Source organism: Sorex fumeus, unplaced genomic scaffold (genome assembly GCF_029834395.1).
Source record: "Sorex fumeus unplaced genomic scaffold, SorFum_2.1 ptg000073l, whole genome shotgun sequence".
Lineage (NCBI taxonomy): Eukaryota > Metazoa > Chordata > Mammalia > Eulipotyphla > Soricidae > Sorex > Sorex fumeus.
This window is the reverse complement of record NW_026606130.1, coordinates 1651162-1670974: the sequence shown is the minus strand read 5'-3', so window position 1 is coordinate 1670974 and position 19813 is coordinate 1651162. Positions and strand designations below refer to the sequence as shown.

Sequence of the window (19813 nt, the reverse complement as noted above, 5' to 3'; positions counted from 1 at the left end):
GAAATTAGAAATATTAGGTGCTTAAAAATGTTACTCCCAGGGCTGGACCGATAGCACAGCGGGTAGGGCGTTTGCCTCGCACACGGCCGACCCAGGTTCGATTCCCAGCATCCCATATGGTCCCCTGAGCACCGCCAGGAGTAACTCCTGAGTGCAGAGCCAGGAGTAAACCATGTGCATCGCCGGGTGTGACCCAAAAAAGCAAAAAAAAAAAAAAATGTTACTCCCAGGGACAGAGAAACGGTACATCAGAAAAGGCTCTTGCCTCGCACGCAGCTGAATCCAAGTTCAATCCGTGGCACTGCATATGGTCCCCTGACCACAGCCCAGGAGTGATTCCTGAGCATAAAGCCAGGAGTAAGTCCTGGTGCACAGCTGGGTGTGAATTCCCCCAAAAAACAAAAATAAAAAATGCTACTCCTGAAGAAACCCAAGTTATAGTGCCACAAAATATATTAAGAGTAATGCCAATCTAGTGCTAAATGTGTAATAATAATAAAAAAGGAATAATAAAAAAGTAAATAATAAAAAAGTAAATAGCACCAACCAAGAAAAAATTTTAAACTGAATACTTGTAATACAAAAATGAAAGTACTCTAGGATTTTTAAGTATCCATATTCAATATGCTTTTACATTTAAAACTAATACATACATTTCTTTTGACCAATCTTTAGTAACAAGGGTTAAGTAAAAGATCTAAAATTCTGAAAATTACAGATTCATTACCTGCCACAATTCCCTGACTGGCAAGTACCATTATAGCAGTTAAACCAACACTGAAAATGGCACTTTGACCAAAGTTCAGCATGGCCAGAGTAGAGGTACTTTTCAGTGAAGCAGCCTCATATGTCTTCAAAAATCCATCATATCTTTGTGCTTCATAGTTTTCATTGTTAAAATACTACAAAATATACAAAAATAGTAACTACAAACAAGTAAGGTTAGAATTTTTTTCTCTAAAGCTATGACTGAAGTATAATATTAGATTTCATATATAAAGTTTGTACTGCATATTTTACTTTAAAGTTGACTTGTACTATGGTATTCTTATAGCTTTCCAGAATAAACTCTGGAATCACTCCTGCATCATTTATTTGGAAAGTTTAGAAAATTAGTCTTGTAGGCATTTACTAAATGTCTAGTTAATTTAAAATCAAATCAGAAAAAGCCATTAATGGCACATCTTCAGAATTTCCCTGGTCTCTGAGAGATTCAGTTAACAATTTTCATTTCCCCCTATGCCATATACTAACTTTACTTTTTAAATTTTAAAATTCTGGGAGGAAAAAGAATAAACATTAACAATTCACTTTACCATCACCACATATAACATTTGTTATAGTATATTACATATAGAAATGTTTGTCAATATTTGTCAAATGGAAAAATAACAAATAAATTAATAAAATGCATTATTCTAGTCACTCTGAGGGTATGAGTTAAGAATTTACATGCCATTTTGTTTAGCTCAGTGTTCATAAATACTCTTACCACTTATAAATTAGTTTATAAAGTAAAATTCTGATGCTGCCATCAAATATAAAGGGTAAGTTCTCAACAAAATAAAAATGAAATACTATTATGCCATCACACCTAGAGAATCTAGTGTGAAATCTAGACTATCCTAAAGTTCTAACTCATAGCACCAATTAATTAAATGACAGAAAAAAATCTTAGTGCAGTATGAAAGGTAGAAGAATGTATAATTAAACATATTACCTTCACAGTTTCATAATTCAGCAGTGAATCTATGGCTGCATTACCTGCATCATTATCTGCTTTGTTCATTTCTATTCTAAACCTTGTTCTGTAAGACAAAAATACGTATAGGTATGAAATATATGCAGTAAAAGCACAACTAACTTCTGAATATTTAAGGGCCTTTGAGACTGCCTTACCTCCACCGTGTAACTGCAACTGTAAATGCAGTATATGCCCCAAGTGTCCCAAGAGTCACCAATGCAAACTGGGCACCACATTTGTAGTACTGGAAAGGCAAATGAAGAAATGAGAAAGCATTTGTTGTCCTTTACAAATACATACACATTAACAAATCTCAGTGAAAAGGTTTTAATAAAAACATGTTGGTACCAAAATGTATAAATAAATAGGTAAAATATTAATACCTTAGAAAATCTACTTAAGGTAATAAGAAATCTAACCACTTATCACATTGACAGCAATACTATTACTGCCAACTACTACTACTTTTGTGCAATAAGATATAAAAATAATATATGTAAATTTTAATTGTAAAATATGAAATTCCCAAAATTTTCTGATGTTTGGCTACAAACCTAGATACTCTGAGCATACCAGTCCAATGTCAAACACAAAAATTTATGCTAACAAAAAGTGCAAGCATTAGTTAAATGTTTAGAACTAAAGAGCTCTTTACAATAAAATGATAAAACTTTGGACAGTTGCCTGAAACTTATAAAAAATAATTAAGCAAACTGCATAATATTTCTGCAACCAAAGAATTTTGCTTTCAAATTAGAGATGTGTAACAGTGCAACAGTTTTAAGTACTAAATACTACTAATGAAATGTTAGATAAAAACTTGATTAAAAAGTATTTTACTTACCAAAACACCACTGACAAGAGTCACTTCAAACATGATGGGAAGAAGATTAAATACTAAAGCACTAAGGACAAAACTGATACCCCTTGTCCCTCTGTCAATAGCCTTCGATAAAGCTCCGGTCTGTCTGCTCAGGTGGAAAGCCAGATCCAGATTGTGAAGATGAAGAAACACATTTCTGGCTATTCTTCGAATTGAATTTTGGGCTACCTTGCCAAATACTGCATTTCGAACTTCATTAAAAAAGGAAGCTCCAGCTCTTGATACACCATCTAACAACACAAGTTTTAAAACGGAATATGAGAACATTACAATCACAAGAAAGTAAAAAAGAGGTCGAAAAATGTTTTGTACAATAAATGAATGTATCACAGACTGCTTGCCCCCCCCCCGCAAAAAAAATTTAGAAAGCATCTAGCCTGATGAGTATCAATTTTTGCACCACCATAAATCTTTTTCAGTGCTACGTTTCTCCGCAAGTCAAAAATGTTGAAAGATTTATTTTCAACTAAATACTGTAAAAGTAGTCCATATGGCCTTATGGTAAATAACTGCACACTGTTGGTTCTTTAAATCTAATTCAATTTCCCCCAAATAACAAATGATAAAATTGAGATCCTAAAAATTCAAGTACCTTGACAAAAGCATTTTCCCATTCAAGGCTCCAGAGTCTCATAAAGTGACCTTTCTATTACCAGGAACATAAAATATCATAATCTTGTCATCACAATGTACAGATTTTTTAAATAAAAAGAAAACAAAGAATTACAGATTTTTGCCATGGCTACTGAACATGACTGAATAAAACATTAATGCATATAAATTGTTATATAGCCATTTCCCATTTAACAGCTACCAACAATAAAATGAAAATAACTAGTATTACTGAATTGGTATCATAATGATAAAATATAAGGAGACTATTAGATATGGCTGTTATCAATTTAATGCCTTATTTCATGTTATTTTATAAAACTTTAAAATGAGACTAATTTTATATCATATCTGGAAAGTATATCATAGGATTCATTTATTTAAAAAGCCCACATGTCAAAAACAATCTCATATAAAATGATAAATATACAAAATGCTAAGCCATGTTTGTGGTGAAAAGGTCATCTGCTCAAAAATAATTAAACCCTATAGTCAACACCTGTAGATAGATTAAAGAATCGTACATACAGCCAATCAGGACTGCTGTTGCCATGGTTGCAACTGTATTTGGTGCATCACTCAGATCCAGCATATTTCCCGACATCTGGTTGAGGCTGTCTACAGCATATTTAAACATGAAAGGAACCACAATATTCAAGGCCTAAAAACAAAACCAGCAATTATCAACCATATATAAAATACTTATCACAGAAGAACAAATATTTATCTTAAATTACTATTTATAGGAATATTTAGATATTATCTTTTGAATAGTATTAGAATAATTGTTCTCAGTATTTAAAATTTCACAATTAAAACTATTTGGCATGTGGAAAGCCATCATTACGGGATTCCTACCTCACAATGACTGCAATATTAATATTCATTTATAATTCATGGGCATTAGTCAGATGCTCCTGCCTCCAGAAAATCATCCCTGATCATACATTTAAAAGTACTTTCTCCATTAAGGCAATACCATAGAGCTCACGGCATTTACGGAAAACTGCTTAGAGCTATTTGTGTATGTATTTTTTCTTTCTGACTAGCTACTTGAGGTTTTGCATCACATTTTTTGGTTTGTCAATATTGAGGACAATGCACTGTATACAGTAGATATCTAATAAATTATGCAAAATAATTTGTAAACCAAAAATGTATTAGGCATTAAAAACAGCAAAAAGAATCTCCAAAGCAGATAAATTACCATTATATGTGGTTGATTAATTACTGGGGGAAATACCCAACACTGAAAGATCTATTTGCCCCACCAAAAATTCTTTTTCTCCAACATCACACAAAGAAAAACCCACTGAATATCAAATTAAGTTTGCAATAGCTAACCTAAATCACCAGAAGAATATACCAAAAATATGAAAAATAGTAAGCCAAATTTCACATTTTCTGCTAAGTTGTAATATAAAAAAACTATCATTTAATAGAAAGCTTGTTAGACAGCCAGTTTTTTCATTGAAGAAATTAAATTCGTACACATTAATATGATGTGAAAACAATTCTATAACACAGCTGAAACACCAAAACTTGTTCATTTCCATCATTATTTAATTCATATTTGTTAAACATAAAGAATTTATTGGCAACAAGCCTAAGTTTAGCTACAACTGAAAAGGAGTTATGCAAGTCCTGCAAATTAATAATACAAAATACAGACATACCTTGGAAACATTAAATATGCTGGCATTTAATAATCATATCAAAGTATATTGCAAGGGACCAGAGGAGGTCCTGCAGTAACAGGGAGGACCTGTTACTACAGGAAGTAAGGTGTTTTGCCTGGCATTCTGCTGACCCAATTTGAATACCCAGCAGTATATATGGTTCCCTCAAGCACTGCCAGGGTCACTCCTGAGCAGAGAACAGGAATAGCCCCTAAGTACCACAGGGTATGGTCCCAAACCAAAAACTAAATGTAATTTAAAATACTGTGAACGCTGGCATATAATCAGGAATGCACCACTATGGGATAAATTCTAAAAAATTTAAATTTTACTTCAGATATAAACTAATAAAAACAGAAGATTTCATATAATTTAAATTTCATTATTTCAAATCTCATATAACCATATAACCTTAGGCTCTTGCTTCTGCTTAAAGTGGTCTCCTGGACCCATCTGTCTCTCCATTTCTCCATTCTTTAAAACCCACTTTTTTTTAATCTTTTTTTTCCTTAAATTTTTATTAGTGAAACACCATGAGGTACAGTTGTAGACTTACAAATTTTTGTGCTTGGGTTTCAGTTATACAATGATTGAATACCCATCCTTCCACCAGTGCCCAGTCTCCACCACCACCAGTCCCAGAATCCCTCCCAACCCCCTCCCCCCATCCCACTCTACCACTGTGGCACAGCATTCCCTTTTGTTATCTCTCTCCTTTTGAGTGCTGTGGTTTGCAAAAGAGACATTGAGTGGCAATCTTGTTCGGACTAGTCTACTCTCATCATGCATTTCCCTTTCTGAGAGAAACCTCCCAACAACCTTTATTTGCTGCTCCCTTCTCTATCTGAGCTGCCTTTTCCCCTAGCGTGTGCGGCTGTCCTCAAAGCCATGGAGTAATCCTCCTGGTCCTTTTTCTTGGCTATTCTTGGGTGTTAGTCTCCTATTTTGTTACTTTATGTTCCCCAGATGAATGCAATCTTTCTATGTCTATCCCTCTCTTTCTGACTCATTTCGCTTAGCATGATACTTTCCATGTAGTATCACTTGTATGTAAATTTCATGACTTCATCCTTTCTGACAGCTACATAGTACTGTATTGTGTAGATGTACCAAAGCTTCTTTAACAAGTCATCTGTTCTTAGGCACTCAGGTTTTTTCCAGATTCTAGCTACTGTAAACAGTAGTGCAATGAACAGACAACTGCAGATGTCACTTCGACTATACTTTTTTGCCTCTCCGGGGTATATTCCCAGGAGTGGAATTGCTGGGTCAAATGGGAGCTCAATTTCTAGTTTTTTGAGAATTATCCATACTGTTTTCCAAAAGGGATGAACCAGTCGGCATTCCCACTAGCAGTGAAGGAGGGTCCCTTTCTTACCACATCTGCACCAGCACCGGTTGCTTTTGTTCTTTTGGATGTGGGCCAGTCTCTGTGGTGTGAAATGATATCTCATTGTTGTTTTGATCTGCATCTCCCCGATGATTAATGATATAGAGCATTTTCTCATGTGTCTTTTAGCCATTTGAATTTCATCTTTGATGAAGTTTCTGTTCATTTCGTCACCCCATCTTCTGATAGGGTTGGGTGTTTTCTTCTTGTGGAGTTCAACCAGTACTTTGTATATCCTTGATATCAGCCCCTTGTCAGATGTGTATTTGGCGAATATCCTTTCCCATTCTGTGGACTGTCTTTGTATTTTGGTCACTGTTTCTTTGGAGGTGCAGAAGCTTCTTAGTTTAAGATAGTCCCATTTATCTATCTCTGTTTTCACTTGCTTAGCCAGTGTCATGACATCTTTGAAGACACCATTAGCTTCAATGTCATGGAGGGTTTTGCCGACTTGTCTTCAATGTACCTTATGGATTCCGGTCTGATGTTGAGGTCTTTAATCCATTTTGATCTTACTTTTGTACATGGTGTTAGGTAGAGATCTGAGCCCATTTTTTTGCATGTAGCTGTGCAGTTTTGCCAGCACCATTTGTTAAAAAGACTTTCCTTACTCCACTTCACATTTTTTGTTCCTTTATCAAAGATTAAGTGATCATATGTTTGGGGAGAGATGTCAGTATATTCAACTCTGTTCCATTGGTCTGCTGTTCCGCCTTTGTTCCAGTACCACGCTGTTTTAGTTATTACTGCTTTGTAGTAGAGTTTGAAGTTAGGGAAGTTGATTACTCCCATTTTCTTTTTCCCAGAAATTGCTTTAGCTATGCGTGGGGGCTTATTGTTCCATATAAATTTCAGGAGTGTTTGCTCCAGTTCTTTGAAGAATGTCATGGGTATCCTAATAGGGATCACGTTGAATTTGTACAGTGCTTTGGGTTGTATTGCCATTTTGACAATGTTAATCCTCCCGATCCATGAACATGCGATATTTTTCCATTTCCTTGTGTCCTCTTTTATTTCCTAAAGCAGCGTTTTGTAGTTTTCTTTGTACAGGTCCTTTACTTCTTTAGTTAAGCTAATTCCTAGGTAGTTGAATTTCTGGGGCACAGTTGTGAATTGGGATTGTTTTATTCATGTCGTTTTCTTCTCTCTCACTATTAGCACATAGGAAAGCCATGGACTTTTGGGTATTAATTTTATAGCCTGCAACTTTACTATACAGATCTATTATTTCTAGGAGTTTCTTGATAGAGGTAAAACGCACTTTGAATCTTGCTACTATTACAATGTTTTTTCTCAGCTGCACAGTTCTTAGCACTTTCCATCCGCCAACACCTCGTTTTAATTGTTTATAAAACTATTTCTCAACTGGGAAACATACGGTCCCCTGTAAGGTTCCAGAATATACCAGAGGGGCAACAGGTGAAAAATCATGTAAATAGGGGCATCAAAGCACAAAAGTAGATTTCCCAGAAGCATGAGGGTGGGAGGTTAGGAGGATGCATAGGAAGAAAACAAGGTCAGACGCACAGTCGGAAATGGTTTAGAAACACTGGTTTATACTGCATTTTCCATTTTTATTATATAGTTATCATTCACACTGTCTACAAGTATATGTCTGTACTGTCTTCTCAACCTCATTGACAATCTGCTGTATGAAAATGACCATTTTTCAGTCTCTATCAGCAGAGTATGGTGCTAGGTACTTTTTATAAAGGTGGAAGTGTATTAAATAATCAATTCTACAAAAGAAGTGTTATTGCTTTAGTTGATGGATTTGGGATCCACGAGGTTTGTTATATTTGGGGTTGAAATCCCTTAATCCTTTATTTTATTAATTTCACATGCCAAAATGGGTACTCTTAAATGTACCATTTAAACCAGTTACAGCAAAAAAAGCATATATTAAATAATTTTAAAATGAGCTGAGTCCAGGTTTTCTATATAATAGAGACACTCTCACTTACATGCCAATGAACTTCCCTGAGTGTGAGGAAAAATTACAGCTACTATGCAATTCTAAAAATGAATAGCTTGATTTAAGGGTAATTGAAACGAGTTTAAAGGTATTTGTGCAGTTTTACTTTCTGAAAAATATGGTTTTGGTCAAATATAAGAGCATCATTTTAAGAATATATGCCAAACGTCCAACATTTTTACTGGCACATAGTCACCACAGTGCTAGAACATAGCTCTAACTCTATTATTAACTGCTGATGGTTACCAAGTTCCTGTTAGAAATAATTCTTTTAAAAAAAACATAATGTGGGGGAAGGGCAGGAAATGTACACTGGTGAAGGGATGGGTGCTGCAACATTTATGACTGAAGTTCTACCATCAACAACATTGTAACCATGTATCTCACTGTGATTAAATAAAAATATAAAGGGTTATAATTTGTATAGACATTATTATTTCTATATAAGTGTGAGTTTATTGGCCTCAAAATATTTTGGGAAAGAGAGGTGGGCAAATGTTTATTTTCCATAATGTTCTGTCCTCAGTAGAACTAGTCTAAAACCATCTAAGAAAAGAGTAACTTTTAAAAAATTCATTTTGAATGAATAACAAATACAATAACTACAGAAGATAATATATAGATCCCTAAAATCTTTGTACTAATCTCTGGAACCTGTAATGATACCTTATGAGGTAAAATGGACTCTCCAGATGTTACTAAAGAACATAAACTGTACAGAACACTTTGTATTAATCTGGATGGGCTGACAATAATTGAAAATTCTTATAAATGGGAGGCAAGAAGGTCAAAATTAGGAGAAAAGAAATGACGACAGAAGTAAAATGTTTAATCAGAAAGATGTATGTTGAAGACAGAGGTCAAAGCCACTAAGAGCTAAGAAACACAGGTGAAGTGTAGAAGCTGGAAATGTTAAAGACACACGGATCTTCCTTCCCTAAAAAGCTCTGAAAGGAACATGTCCCTGAAAAATGCCTTTACTTTTTTTGTGTGTGTGCTTTTTGGGTCACACGTGGTGATGCATAGAGGTTACTCCTGGCTTTGCACTCAGAAATTACCCCTGGCAGTGCTCAGGCGACCATATGGGATGCTGGGAATCGAACCTGGGTCGGCCGTGTGCAAGGCAAACGCCCTACCTGCTGTGCTATTGCTTCAGCCCCGAAATGCCTTTACTTTGATCCAGTAAGGCCTAATTGTGCATCTTTGGATTTTAAAAGTAAAATATAAACAAAATTGGGGGCTGAAGTAATAGCACAGCGGGTAGGGTGTTTGCCTTGCACATGAGTTCGATTCCCAGCATACCAATGATCCCCTGAGCACTGCCAGGGGTAATTTCTGAGTGGAGAACCAGGAATAACCCCTGTGCATCGCTGGATGTGACCCAAAAAGCAAAAAAAAAAGTATTGTTTTAGCTAATAAGGGTTAAGTTTTTACAGCAGCAACAGATAACAACAATTTAATGAGAAAAGACTTGATCTGGGAAAATTCTGAATCTTTACTAAACTTAATATTTTAGAACTTTTAGAAGAATATCTTAAGAAACTTGAGCTAAGCAGATATTAAACATAACCAATGCATAATGCATAAAACAGAAAAAGAACCTGGAATGTATCAAGATTAAAACTTCTATTTAAGACACCATTAAGTTAATTACAAAACAAGATAGAATTTAATAGAAAATATTTTCAGACTATCTAAGGAAGATATCACAACCAAAATAGTTCACAAAAATCTATTATGAGGACAGATAACTGGAAACAGACAGAACACCTGAACAGGCACTATCAAAGTTGACATACAGATGGCAAAGAAACACATAAAAAGATATCCACTATCACTCATCATTAAGGTATATTTAAAACACAAGATACCCTAGCAACCCCAAATATTGGAAAAGAACTGATGCAACTATAACTCATATTCTACTGATTCGGAGATAAAACAAAAGCACTCTAAAAATTGGTAATTTATTGTAAATAAATTACCTTAATATGGCTCATCAATCTTAGTTCTAGGTATTTATCCTAGATAAACAAAAACTCAGACTCACACAATGACCTGCGCATGAGTGTTTATTATAGAAAATCTAAAATTATAGTTGCTAAAAGACGGAAAGAAAGCTAATGTCTATCAGGGTGTGAATAAACAAATTCTAGTACATCCAAACTGTAAAATCTATTCATCAATGAAAATGAATGAATTACCAATGACATAGATAATTCAACAAAAGAATTATGGTAAGTGAGAGAAGCAGGTTCAAAAGGTTACATAGATTCTCAACAAAATACTAGCAAATAGAATTCAACAACTCATCAAAAAGATCATAAACCATGACCAAGTGGGATCCATTCCAGGGATGCGAGGATGGTTTAACACTCAGAAATCAATCACCATAATCCATCATATCAACAAAAGAAAGATAAAAAATCATATTATCATATCAATAGATGCAGAGAAAGCATTTGACAAGATCGAGCAGCCGTTTATGAGGAAAACACTCACCAAAATGGGGATACAGGGTACTTTCCTCAATATAGTTAAAGACATACACCACAAGCCTACGGCAAGCATCATCCTCAATGGGGAAAAACTGAGAGCCATCCCCCTACGACCAGGGACGAGACAAGGATGCCCACTCTCTCCACAACTGTTCAGTATAGTACTGGAAGTACTTGTTATAGCGATTAGGCAAGAAAAAGATATTAAGGGCCTCCAGGTATGAAAGGAAGAAATCAAGCTCTCACTATTCGCAGATGATATGATACTATACTTAGAGAACCCTAAATCCTTTACCAAGAAATTCCTAGAAACAATAGACTTGTATAGTAAAGTTGCAGGCTTTAAAATCAATACCCAAAAGTCCGTGGCTTTCCTATACAGAAATAGTGAAAGAGAAGAAAGTGACATGAAGAAAACAATCCCGTTCACAATTATGCCCCAGAAAATCAAGTACCTAGGAATCAGATTAACTAAGGAAGTAAAAGAACTGTACAAAGAAAACTACAAAAAGCTACTTCAGGAAATAAAAGAAGATACAAGGAATTGGTAAAATGTCCCTTGTTCATGGATGGGGAGAATTAACATTGTTAATATGGCAATACTTCCCAAAGCACTGTACAAATTCAATGTGAACCCTATTACGATCCCCATGACACTCCTCAAAGAAATGGAGCAAACACTCCTGAAATTTATTTGGAACAATAAATCCCCACGAATAGCTAAAGCAATTCTTGGGAAAAAGAAAATGGGAGGAATCAACCCCACTAACTTCAAACTCTACTATGAAGCAGAAATAATTAAAACAGTATGGTACTGGAACAAAGGCAGGGCTGTAGACCAACGGAATAGAGTTGAATATACTGACATCTTCCCCCAAGCATATGATCATCTAATCTTTGACAAGGCAAGAAAATTGAAGTGGAACAAGGAAAGCCTCTTTAACGCATTGTGCTGGCAAAACTGGACGGCTACATGCAAAAAAGTGGGCTCAGATATCTGCCTAACGCCATGTACAAAAGTAAGATAAAAATGGATTAAAGACCTCAACATCAGACCGGAATCCATAAGGGACATTAAAGACAAAGTTGACAAAACCCTTCATGATATTGAAGCTAATGGTATCTTCATAGATGTTATGCCATTGGCCAAGCAAGTGAAAACAGATGGACAAATGGGACTATCTTAAACTAAGAAGCTTCTGCACCTCAAAAGAAACAGCGACCAAAATACAAAGACAGTCTACAGAATGGGAAAGGATATTCCCCCAATATACATCCGACAAGGGGTTGATATCAAGGATATACAAGGTTCTGGTTGAACTCCACAAGATGAAAACATCCAACCCCATCAATCACAAATCACAAATCACAAATCATCCTGTTATTCGTCGATTGCCTCGAGCAGGCCCCAGTAACGTCTCCTTCATCCTAGCCCTGAGATTATATTCAAGGTTCTTTAGGAGAATGAGACCCATCATTGTTACTGGTATTTGGCATATTGGGTACGCCACGGGGAGTTTGCCAGACTCTGCCATGTGGGCAGGCTAGTTCGTCCAAAGTAGGAATGAGATAATAAGATGTCATAATAAGATGTTCCCATCAAAAAATGGGGAAATGAAATGAACAGAAACTTTCTCAAAGAAGAAATCCGAATGGCAAAAAAGCACATGAGAAAATGCTCTACATCATTAATCATCAGGGAGATGCAGATCAAAAGAACAATGATATATCATTTTACACCACAGAGACTGGCCCACATCCAAAAGAACAAAAGCAACAGGTGCTGGCGCGGATGTGACGAGAAAGGGACCCTCCTTCACTGCTGGTGGGAATGCCGACTGGTTCATTCCTTTTGGAAAACAGTACGGACGATTCTCAAAAAACTAGAAATTGAGCTCCCATTTGACCCAACAATACCACTCCTGGGAATATATCCCAGAAAGGCAAAAAAGTAGTCGAAGTGACATCTACACTTGTTTGTTCATTGCAGCACTCTTTACAATAGCCAGAATCTGCAAAACACCTGAGTGCCTGAGAACAGATGACTTGTTAAAGAAACTTTGGTACATTTATACAATGGAGTTCGATGTAGCTGTTAGAAAAGATGAAGTCATGAAATTTACATACAAGTGGTACTACATGGAAAGTATCATGTTAAGCAAAATGAGTCAGAAAGAGATGGATAGACATAGAAAGATTACATTCATCTGGGGAACATAAAGTAACAAATAGGAGACTAACACCCATGATTGGCCCAGATTAGTTCCAGGAATTTTGCTCCATGTCTTGGAGGCCAGCCACAAATGCTAGGGAAAAGAGAACTCAGACAGTGAAGGGAGCACCAAATAAAGGGTGTTGGGTGGATCCTCCCAGGATGGGAGAAACATGCTGAAAGTAGACTATAGACTGAACATGATTGCCACTCAATGTCTCTTTTGCAAATCACAACACCCAAAAGGATAGAGAGAGAACAGAAGGGAATGCCCTGCTAGAGAGGCAGGGTGGGATGGGGAGATGGGGGGTGGGAGGAATACTGGGACCGATGGTGGTGGAAAATGGGCACTGGTGGAGGGATGGGTACTTGATCATTGTATAACTGAAACCCAAGCACAAAAATTTGTAAGTCTACAACTGTACCTCATGGTGTTTCACTAATAAAAATTTTTAAAAAATTTACCCACAACATGGTTCAATTTATATAATATTCTCAAGAGGACAAAACAAAACTAAAGAGGAAAAATCAGTGCAGTCCAGTAATTAGGAGCCTGGAGATGGTAATAGGGTCAACCAAACAGCTGAACAAAGTATTTCTAGAGCAATGATACTTTTCTGTATTCTGAAAATTGCCACACATATTAAAATTAATCAATATAATAACATCATCAGGTTAAAAAAGAAATGTACGATATCAATAGACCAGAAAAAATACTTGACTATGCTCCACTAACATGTGTTGAAACTATTCTAAATCTATTCATGATGCAAAAATCCAACATCTTTGTATGATTAAAAACGCCGAGTAAATCATGTGGCCAGCTGTGAGCCTCAAGAAATTTCCAAGAGGACCTCAGCTGAAGATCATGTACATGGGAAACTGAGGCATCAGATTCTGGTGCCATCCAGCAGGAAAGGAGGGCTCATAGGAAGGAAATAAACTCTTCTATATGACCAATGAAGAAAATACAATTTGCAATTTAAAACAAGATCATTTAAACTAGCATAAAAAAAGAACTGCATGGTGAAAGTAGATAAAGGAAGGAACAAGATAACCCCTCAGTACCTGAATTGCAACCCATAATGCCCAAAAGAAGGGCGGTAGGGAAGAAAACTCTAAAACTGAAGAACTACATGAACAGAAAAACATTCCACATTCATGGAGAGGATAACTCAATAATAGTGTCAGTTCTTCCCAAACTTGATTTATACATTTAATGTAATCTAAACAAATATTCCCAGGATATAATTTTATTGATATGAAACACACTTTAAAAACTTCTTTAAGGCACTGTAACTTTCAATACTGTTAATCATAGGGTTTTATGCACACAATGTTCTAATACCAGGCCCTGCATCAGATTATTCACTTCCCTCCACCATTCAGGGTTCCCATCCATTCTTCAAGTAATGTTGCTAGTTGGACTACTTCTTAGCTCTATGCAAAAACATGAAACTGGACACCTATCTCACACAAAACACAAAAGTTAATTCCAAATGAATTAAAAACCTTGACTTTAGGCTAGATTCCATAAAATACATGACGGAAAACATAGACAGTACTCTCCATGATAATGAATTTAGAGGTGTGTTCAATGATTTGATTCCATTGGTGAAGAAATCAAAAGCAAAATAAACAAGTGGGAAAACGATAATAAAAAGTTTCTGCATTGCAAAAGAAACTAAGCCTGCAATAAAAAGGCACCAAACTAAATGGGAGAGAATATTTATACACCAATGACAAAACATCAATAAAAAGCATTTATAAAACTCAAATACAATTTCATCAACAAATAGGGAAAAGTGCTGATAAAGACACTCAAAGGAAAACATATAGATTCCTAGTATGTATATTAAAATGTATTCAACATCATTAATTATCAGAGAAATGAAATCAAAATGACAAATATTGTATCACAACAATGAGAATACTTCATATCCAAAAGATTAAAAACAACCGGTTTTGGCAGGGTAAGGTGAAAAAGAGAACCTTACTATTGATAAGTCTATTTTGGTTCAGAATTTATGGAAAGAGTATAGGAAAAAATGGAAATGATACTTCCATATGATACAGTGATTCTATTTCATGGCATTTATCCCAAGAATACAAAAATATTACCTTGAAAATATATATGCACATCTATGTTTACTGCAACTTTATTTACAATAATCGAGATTTGGAAACAGCCCAAATTCAAGAGCAGATGAGTGAAAAGTGTGATATATATATATATATACATATATATATGTATACACAAACAATTGAATATTACTCCATTATAAGAAAAGAGGAAATACTGCCTTCCACTACAATTTGGATGTACTTAAAAGGTGCGATATTAATTCAAATAAGCCAGAGAGAGAAAGGACAAATACTGGATGATTTCACTCATGCTTGGCATATGAAATAACAAAGTAAGGGAGTGGATAATATCTGATGATAAACTCCTGAACTTAGAACTGCGGTTACCAACTAGGGGAAGGGAGTCTGGGATATATATGTGCGTGTGTGTGTGCATGCATGTATTTATGCGCACACACATATAAATAAAGGGGGATTGAACAAGGAATGACATAAAGATGCTGGTGAGTATCTTTAGCAATTTGGGGTGGTGGTGGTACAATAATTTTATGCTCTAAAAGCATAAATGTTACATTATCATGTTACTTCAACTAAAAAATACTTCTTTATGTAGTGGTTAAGGGGCCTGAGAGACAAAACAGTAGGTAACGTGCTTGCCTTGCATGGGGCCAACTTGCATTTGATTCCAAGCAGTGCATCTGGTCCCAAAACCCTACGAGAATTGATTCCTGAACAAAGAGCCAGGAGTAAGCCCTGAGCACAGCTTTGGGTTTTCCTGCACTGAAATTAAAAATAAATAAATTTTAAAATAAAGTTATCAAAATGATAGGGGAACAGCACTTAAAAATTTGGGGGTTTGGTTCATGTACTTAAAAAACTGGGAAGGTGGTTCAAGTACAGAGCACATGTGTAATGTGTGAGGCCCCCAAAGTTTGATTCCTATTACTGCTTGGACACTGATATGTCCCACACAGAAATAAAATGGTAGTGAAACTGAACATGGAACAAAAAAAAGTCAAGACACCTGATATTACATTACACCTTTCAAAAATTTAACATCAATATATAACACAAAAATATAAAATACAAAGATAAAAAATATTTCTAGAAAATAAAACAAAATTTAGGTGGCCTCTTGTTTGACAATTCTTTTTAGATGCAATATTAAAGATAGACCCCATAAAACGCTGATAAACTGGACCACATTAAAATGTAAAAGTTCTAGTCTGTGACAGATACATCTGCTAAGACATATCTGTTAGGATAAGACAAAACATGCCACAATTTGAGTGACAATACTTGTAAAATATCTATCTGGTAATGGAACAATATTCAAAATATGAAAAGAAATCTTAAAATTCAACAATGAGTAAGTATAATCACTCAACTAAAAACAGGTAAAAGATCTGATGGACGTATTACTAAGGAAACTGCACAAATGGCAAATAATCATATTGAAAAGATGCTCAGTATCATATATTAGGCAATTTCAAACTAGAACAAAAATGCAGTACTGCTACACACCTGTAAAAAATATCTACTGCACGTGCAAGGAAGGAAGGAATGATGATGATGTATGTGTGCGTTGGTGGGCTCTCTGGACTGCTATCTCTCGCTGGTCCTGTTTGGTGCTCTCGAGATGGCTCTCTCTCTCCCCACCCGCATTCGGTGCTCTTGGGATGGCTCTCTCTCCCTGCCCATTTTCAGTGCTCTCAAGCCACTGTGTATGGACCAGATCGGGATGGCTCCTCCTTTGTGCTCCGCTGTGCTCTCTTGTCTGTCTCTCTATTTCTGACTCTGTCTCTGTAGTCTCTCCTCTGGTCTCTTCTGATCTCTCTCTCTGGAGCCCTTCTGCTTCTCTCTCTGGAACGCTTCTGCTTTTCTCTCTCTCACTCTGGATTCTGACTCTGCCCTTGAAACCCTTCTGCTTCTCTCTCTGGAGCCCTTCTGCTTCTCCCTTACTTCTGATTCTGATTCTCTGATTCTTCTTCCATTCTCTGCTTCTTCTTCTCTGGATCCTGACCCTGACTGCTGGAGCCCGACACTCTAGATTCTGACTCTGCACCTGGAGCCTGACCTCTTCTGTTCTTATAGTCTTATTAGTTTATATAGCAATCACATAGGGTGGTGATACAAAGGTACGTTGAACATTAACAAATCAACAAAGAGAGGTAAAACCACTTCTCCAGGAGATTAACTCAAGGACACAATCTCATCTGAAGAAATTACTCCAGATTACTAGGAGATCTGCTTAAGGGTGGGATCCCATCCAGGGCCTGTTGCTTTCTTCTTTCCTCTGCTAGTAATCCACTTAAATAGTTGTAGTAGATTTACTTCTAATATTTCTATCAATGTCATTTTGTATGAGCACAGTAAGAAATGTATCAACTTAAAGTTTGGTTCTTCCAGAGGACATCTCACTATATATTCCAGACCAGGTTAGTCTTCATAACCCCAGCAGGGTCCTTATCTCGTCGTTACTTTTGGATCATGACAGCATCTGTCCATGATCATGCTCTCAACTTATAGTTGAGTATTGTGGAGCTTTGGCCTGATCCATTTTGATGCCAGGGTAGCTCACAGCTTGCCCTGGGTCCATTCAGTCCCTTGTCAGGACCCCTGTGTCATACAGAAAAGACACTGCTTTAAGGTAAAATAAGTTCCCTGTGGCAAGGCTGAAGGACAAACCCAATGTTATCCTACACACACCTAGGGTAAGATCTAGAACAAAGGCACCACAAAAATCAACAAGGACACAGAGCAACAGAAATTCTACATCATAGCTCAATGGACTTCAGAATGGTACAGCAACTTTGGGAGTCCTTTGGCAGTTTAGCAGTTTTTTACAAAACTAACAAAGTCTAAGCATATTCTTACAACATAATCTGGGACTAGCACCTCCAAGCATTTACTCAAAGTGGTTGGGAATAGAACCTGAGGCAATGGTGGACAGAAAAGATAGATTGGTGAAGGTGTGTTGTGGGAAGCTGGCCCTTTAACTGACCAAGGGCCTATGTGCCTGTGCTAGGTATGGTCATCTTGACCTACGACCCTGCAGCAGGCACAGCCTGTGCTATGTATGGTCGTCTTGACCTACGTGACACCAAGGCAGGCAAAGCCAGTGCTATGTATGGTTATCTTGATGTATGGTTATCCTGAGAGAACATCTGTCATGGCTGTCAGTAATAACAAGAAGTAACTATCTCGTGTCTGGTACGTGATACGTATAAACTTTGTAAATCATATGGACATGGCCCTTTGTGTAACTACCTCGTGTCTGGTAAATCATATGGACATGGCCCTTTGTGTATCCACTTCGTGTCTGGTACAAGATACGCATAAACTTTATGCGTGATATGTGAAAACAAACCTTCCTAACCATATATGGGCACGACCTTTTGTGTAGCTGCCTCACTAATGTATATATACCCTGATTGCCCCCAATAAAGTCTGTCCCTTTTTCTCTCTCTTTCTAAACTGCATTCTGTCTCTTGTGTCTTGTGTTCATTCGGTTGGTCCTTCCCTGCACCTACGGATCCTAGGGCCATCTCCGCAGCTGGAGAGTGGTTTTGCAGGCCCCCCTGCAGTGTGTATTGCAACACTGTCTATATGAAAATTGATCATTAACAGTATTGCAAACTACAGTACTTCAAATAAAACATTTTTGCAAAATGAAAACCTATATTCACACAAAATCCTTCACATAAATGTGTTACATCTTTATTTATAATGGCCTAATCTAGAAGTAATCAATACACCTTCCAAGGATCGAATGAATAAATACATTATAGTTAATCCATACATTGAAATGCTTTTCAGAAATAAAAAATAAATGATTTACAAATGTTAGTGAAATTACATGAATGACTTTGAAATGCATATTTGCTAAGTGAAAGAAGCTGATCTAAAAAAAACTACAAAGATGGTATCTCAGTTATATGACATTTTGGAAAAGTTTGTAAAACTCAGACGTTAAAATTTTCCCTGACAGTCAAATTTGGGAGGATGGAGAGAAAAATGAACAAATGGAATAAATGGAATTTTTAAAGTGGTGGAACTATTCTCTACAATGCTTTAATGGTATGAATTTCTCTAAACTCAGCTAACTATAAAACAAATGCAATAAAATTAATGCATTTTTAATCACTGGATCATCAATTGTAACAAATGCACTACACTAATGCAGAAAATGTAATAGGAATCACATGGTATTTTGTTTGAGGGGGAATATGTATATGAACTCTCATACAGCTTAATTTTTCTGTAAACCAAAAACTACTCTAAAATATAATGCCTTTTAATTAAAAATCTCTAGAGCATAAATTATACTTCTCTACATAATTAAAGGCTTAAGGTAGCACTGCTTCATTTCTTAAAAAGGTTTTCAAATAATTTTAAAGAATCAGAGTTAAGTACAAAGTACACAATTCTTTTGAAGCTACAAACATTGAGGCAGTAGCTACAACAGAACTCTAGCTCACCCAGGAAGCATTTGCTAAACACCTAATTGTTGGAACACACACAGAGCATCATTTGTATGATTTTTGGTATGTTTTTAAATTTTGTTTTATGGGCCAAACCCAGCTGTGCTCAGGAGTGAGCTGTGTTCCTGATACTGTGCTCCAAGAGCACTACTGACAGTATCTGAGGTGGATGATATGTGGTCCAGGGAGCAAGCCAGGGAAGACAGCATGCAAGACATGCACCTTAACCCCGGTAATGCGATTTTGGCCCA

General features: G+C 36.3%; 1 protein-coding gene across 1 annotated transcript in view; it reads right to left on the bottom strand.

The window, feature by feature from the left end:
• ABCB7 (ATP binding cassette subfamily B member 7) overlaps nucleotides 1–19813 on the bottom strand; it is a 139168-nt gene that overhangs the window by 39549 nt on the left and 79806 nt on the right. The window contains exons 5-9 of the mRNA XM_056130139.1: nucleotides 3768–3900; nucleotides 2589–2857; nucleotides 1900–1988; nucleotides 1721–1808; nucleotides 728–902 (exon numbers count right to left, since the gene is read on the bottom strand). Coding sequence (XP_055986114.1) covers nucleotides 728–902; nucleotides 1721–1808; nucleotides 1900–1988; nucleotides 2589–2857; nucleotides 3768–3900 — 754 coding nt within the window. The remainder of the gene's footprint in view (nucleotides 1–727; nucleotides 903–1720; nucleotides 1809–1899; nucleotides 1989–2588; nucleotides 2858–3767; nucleotides 3901–19813) is intronic.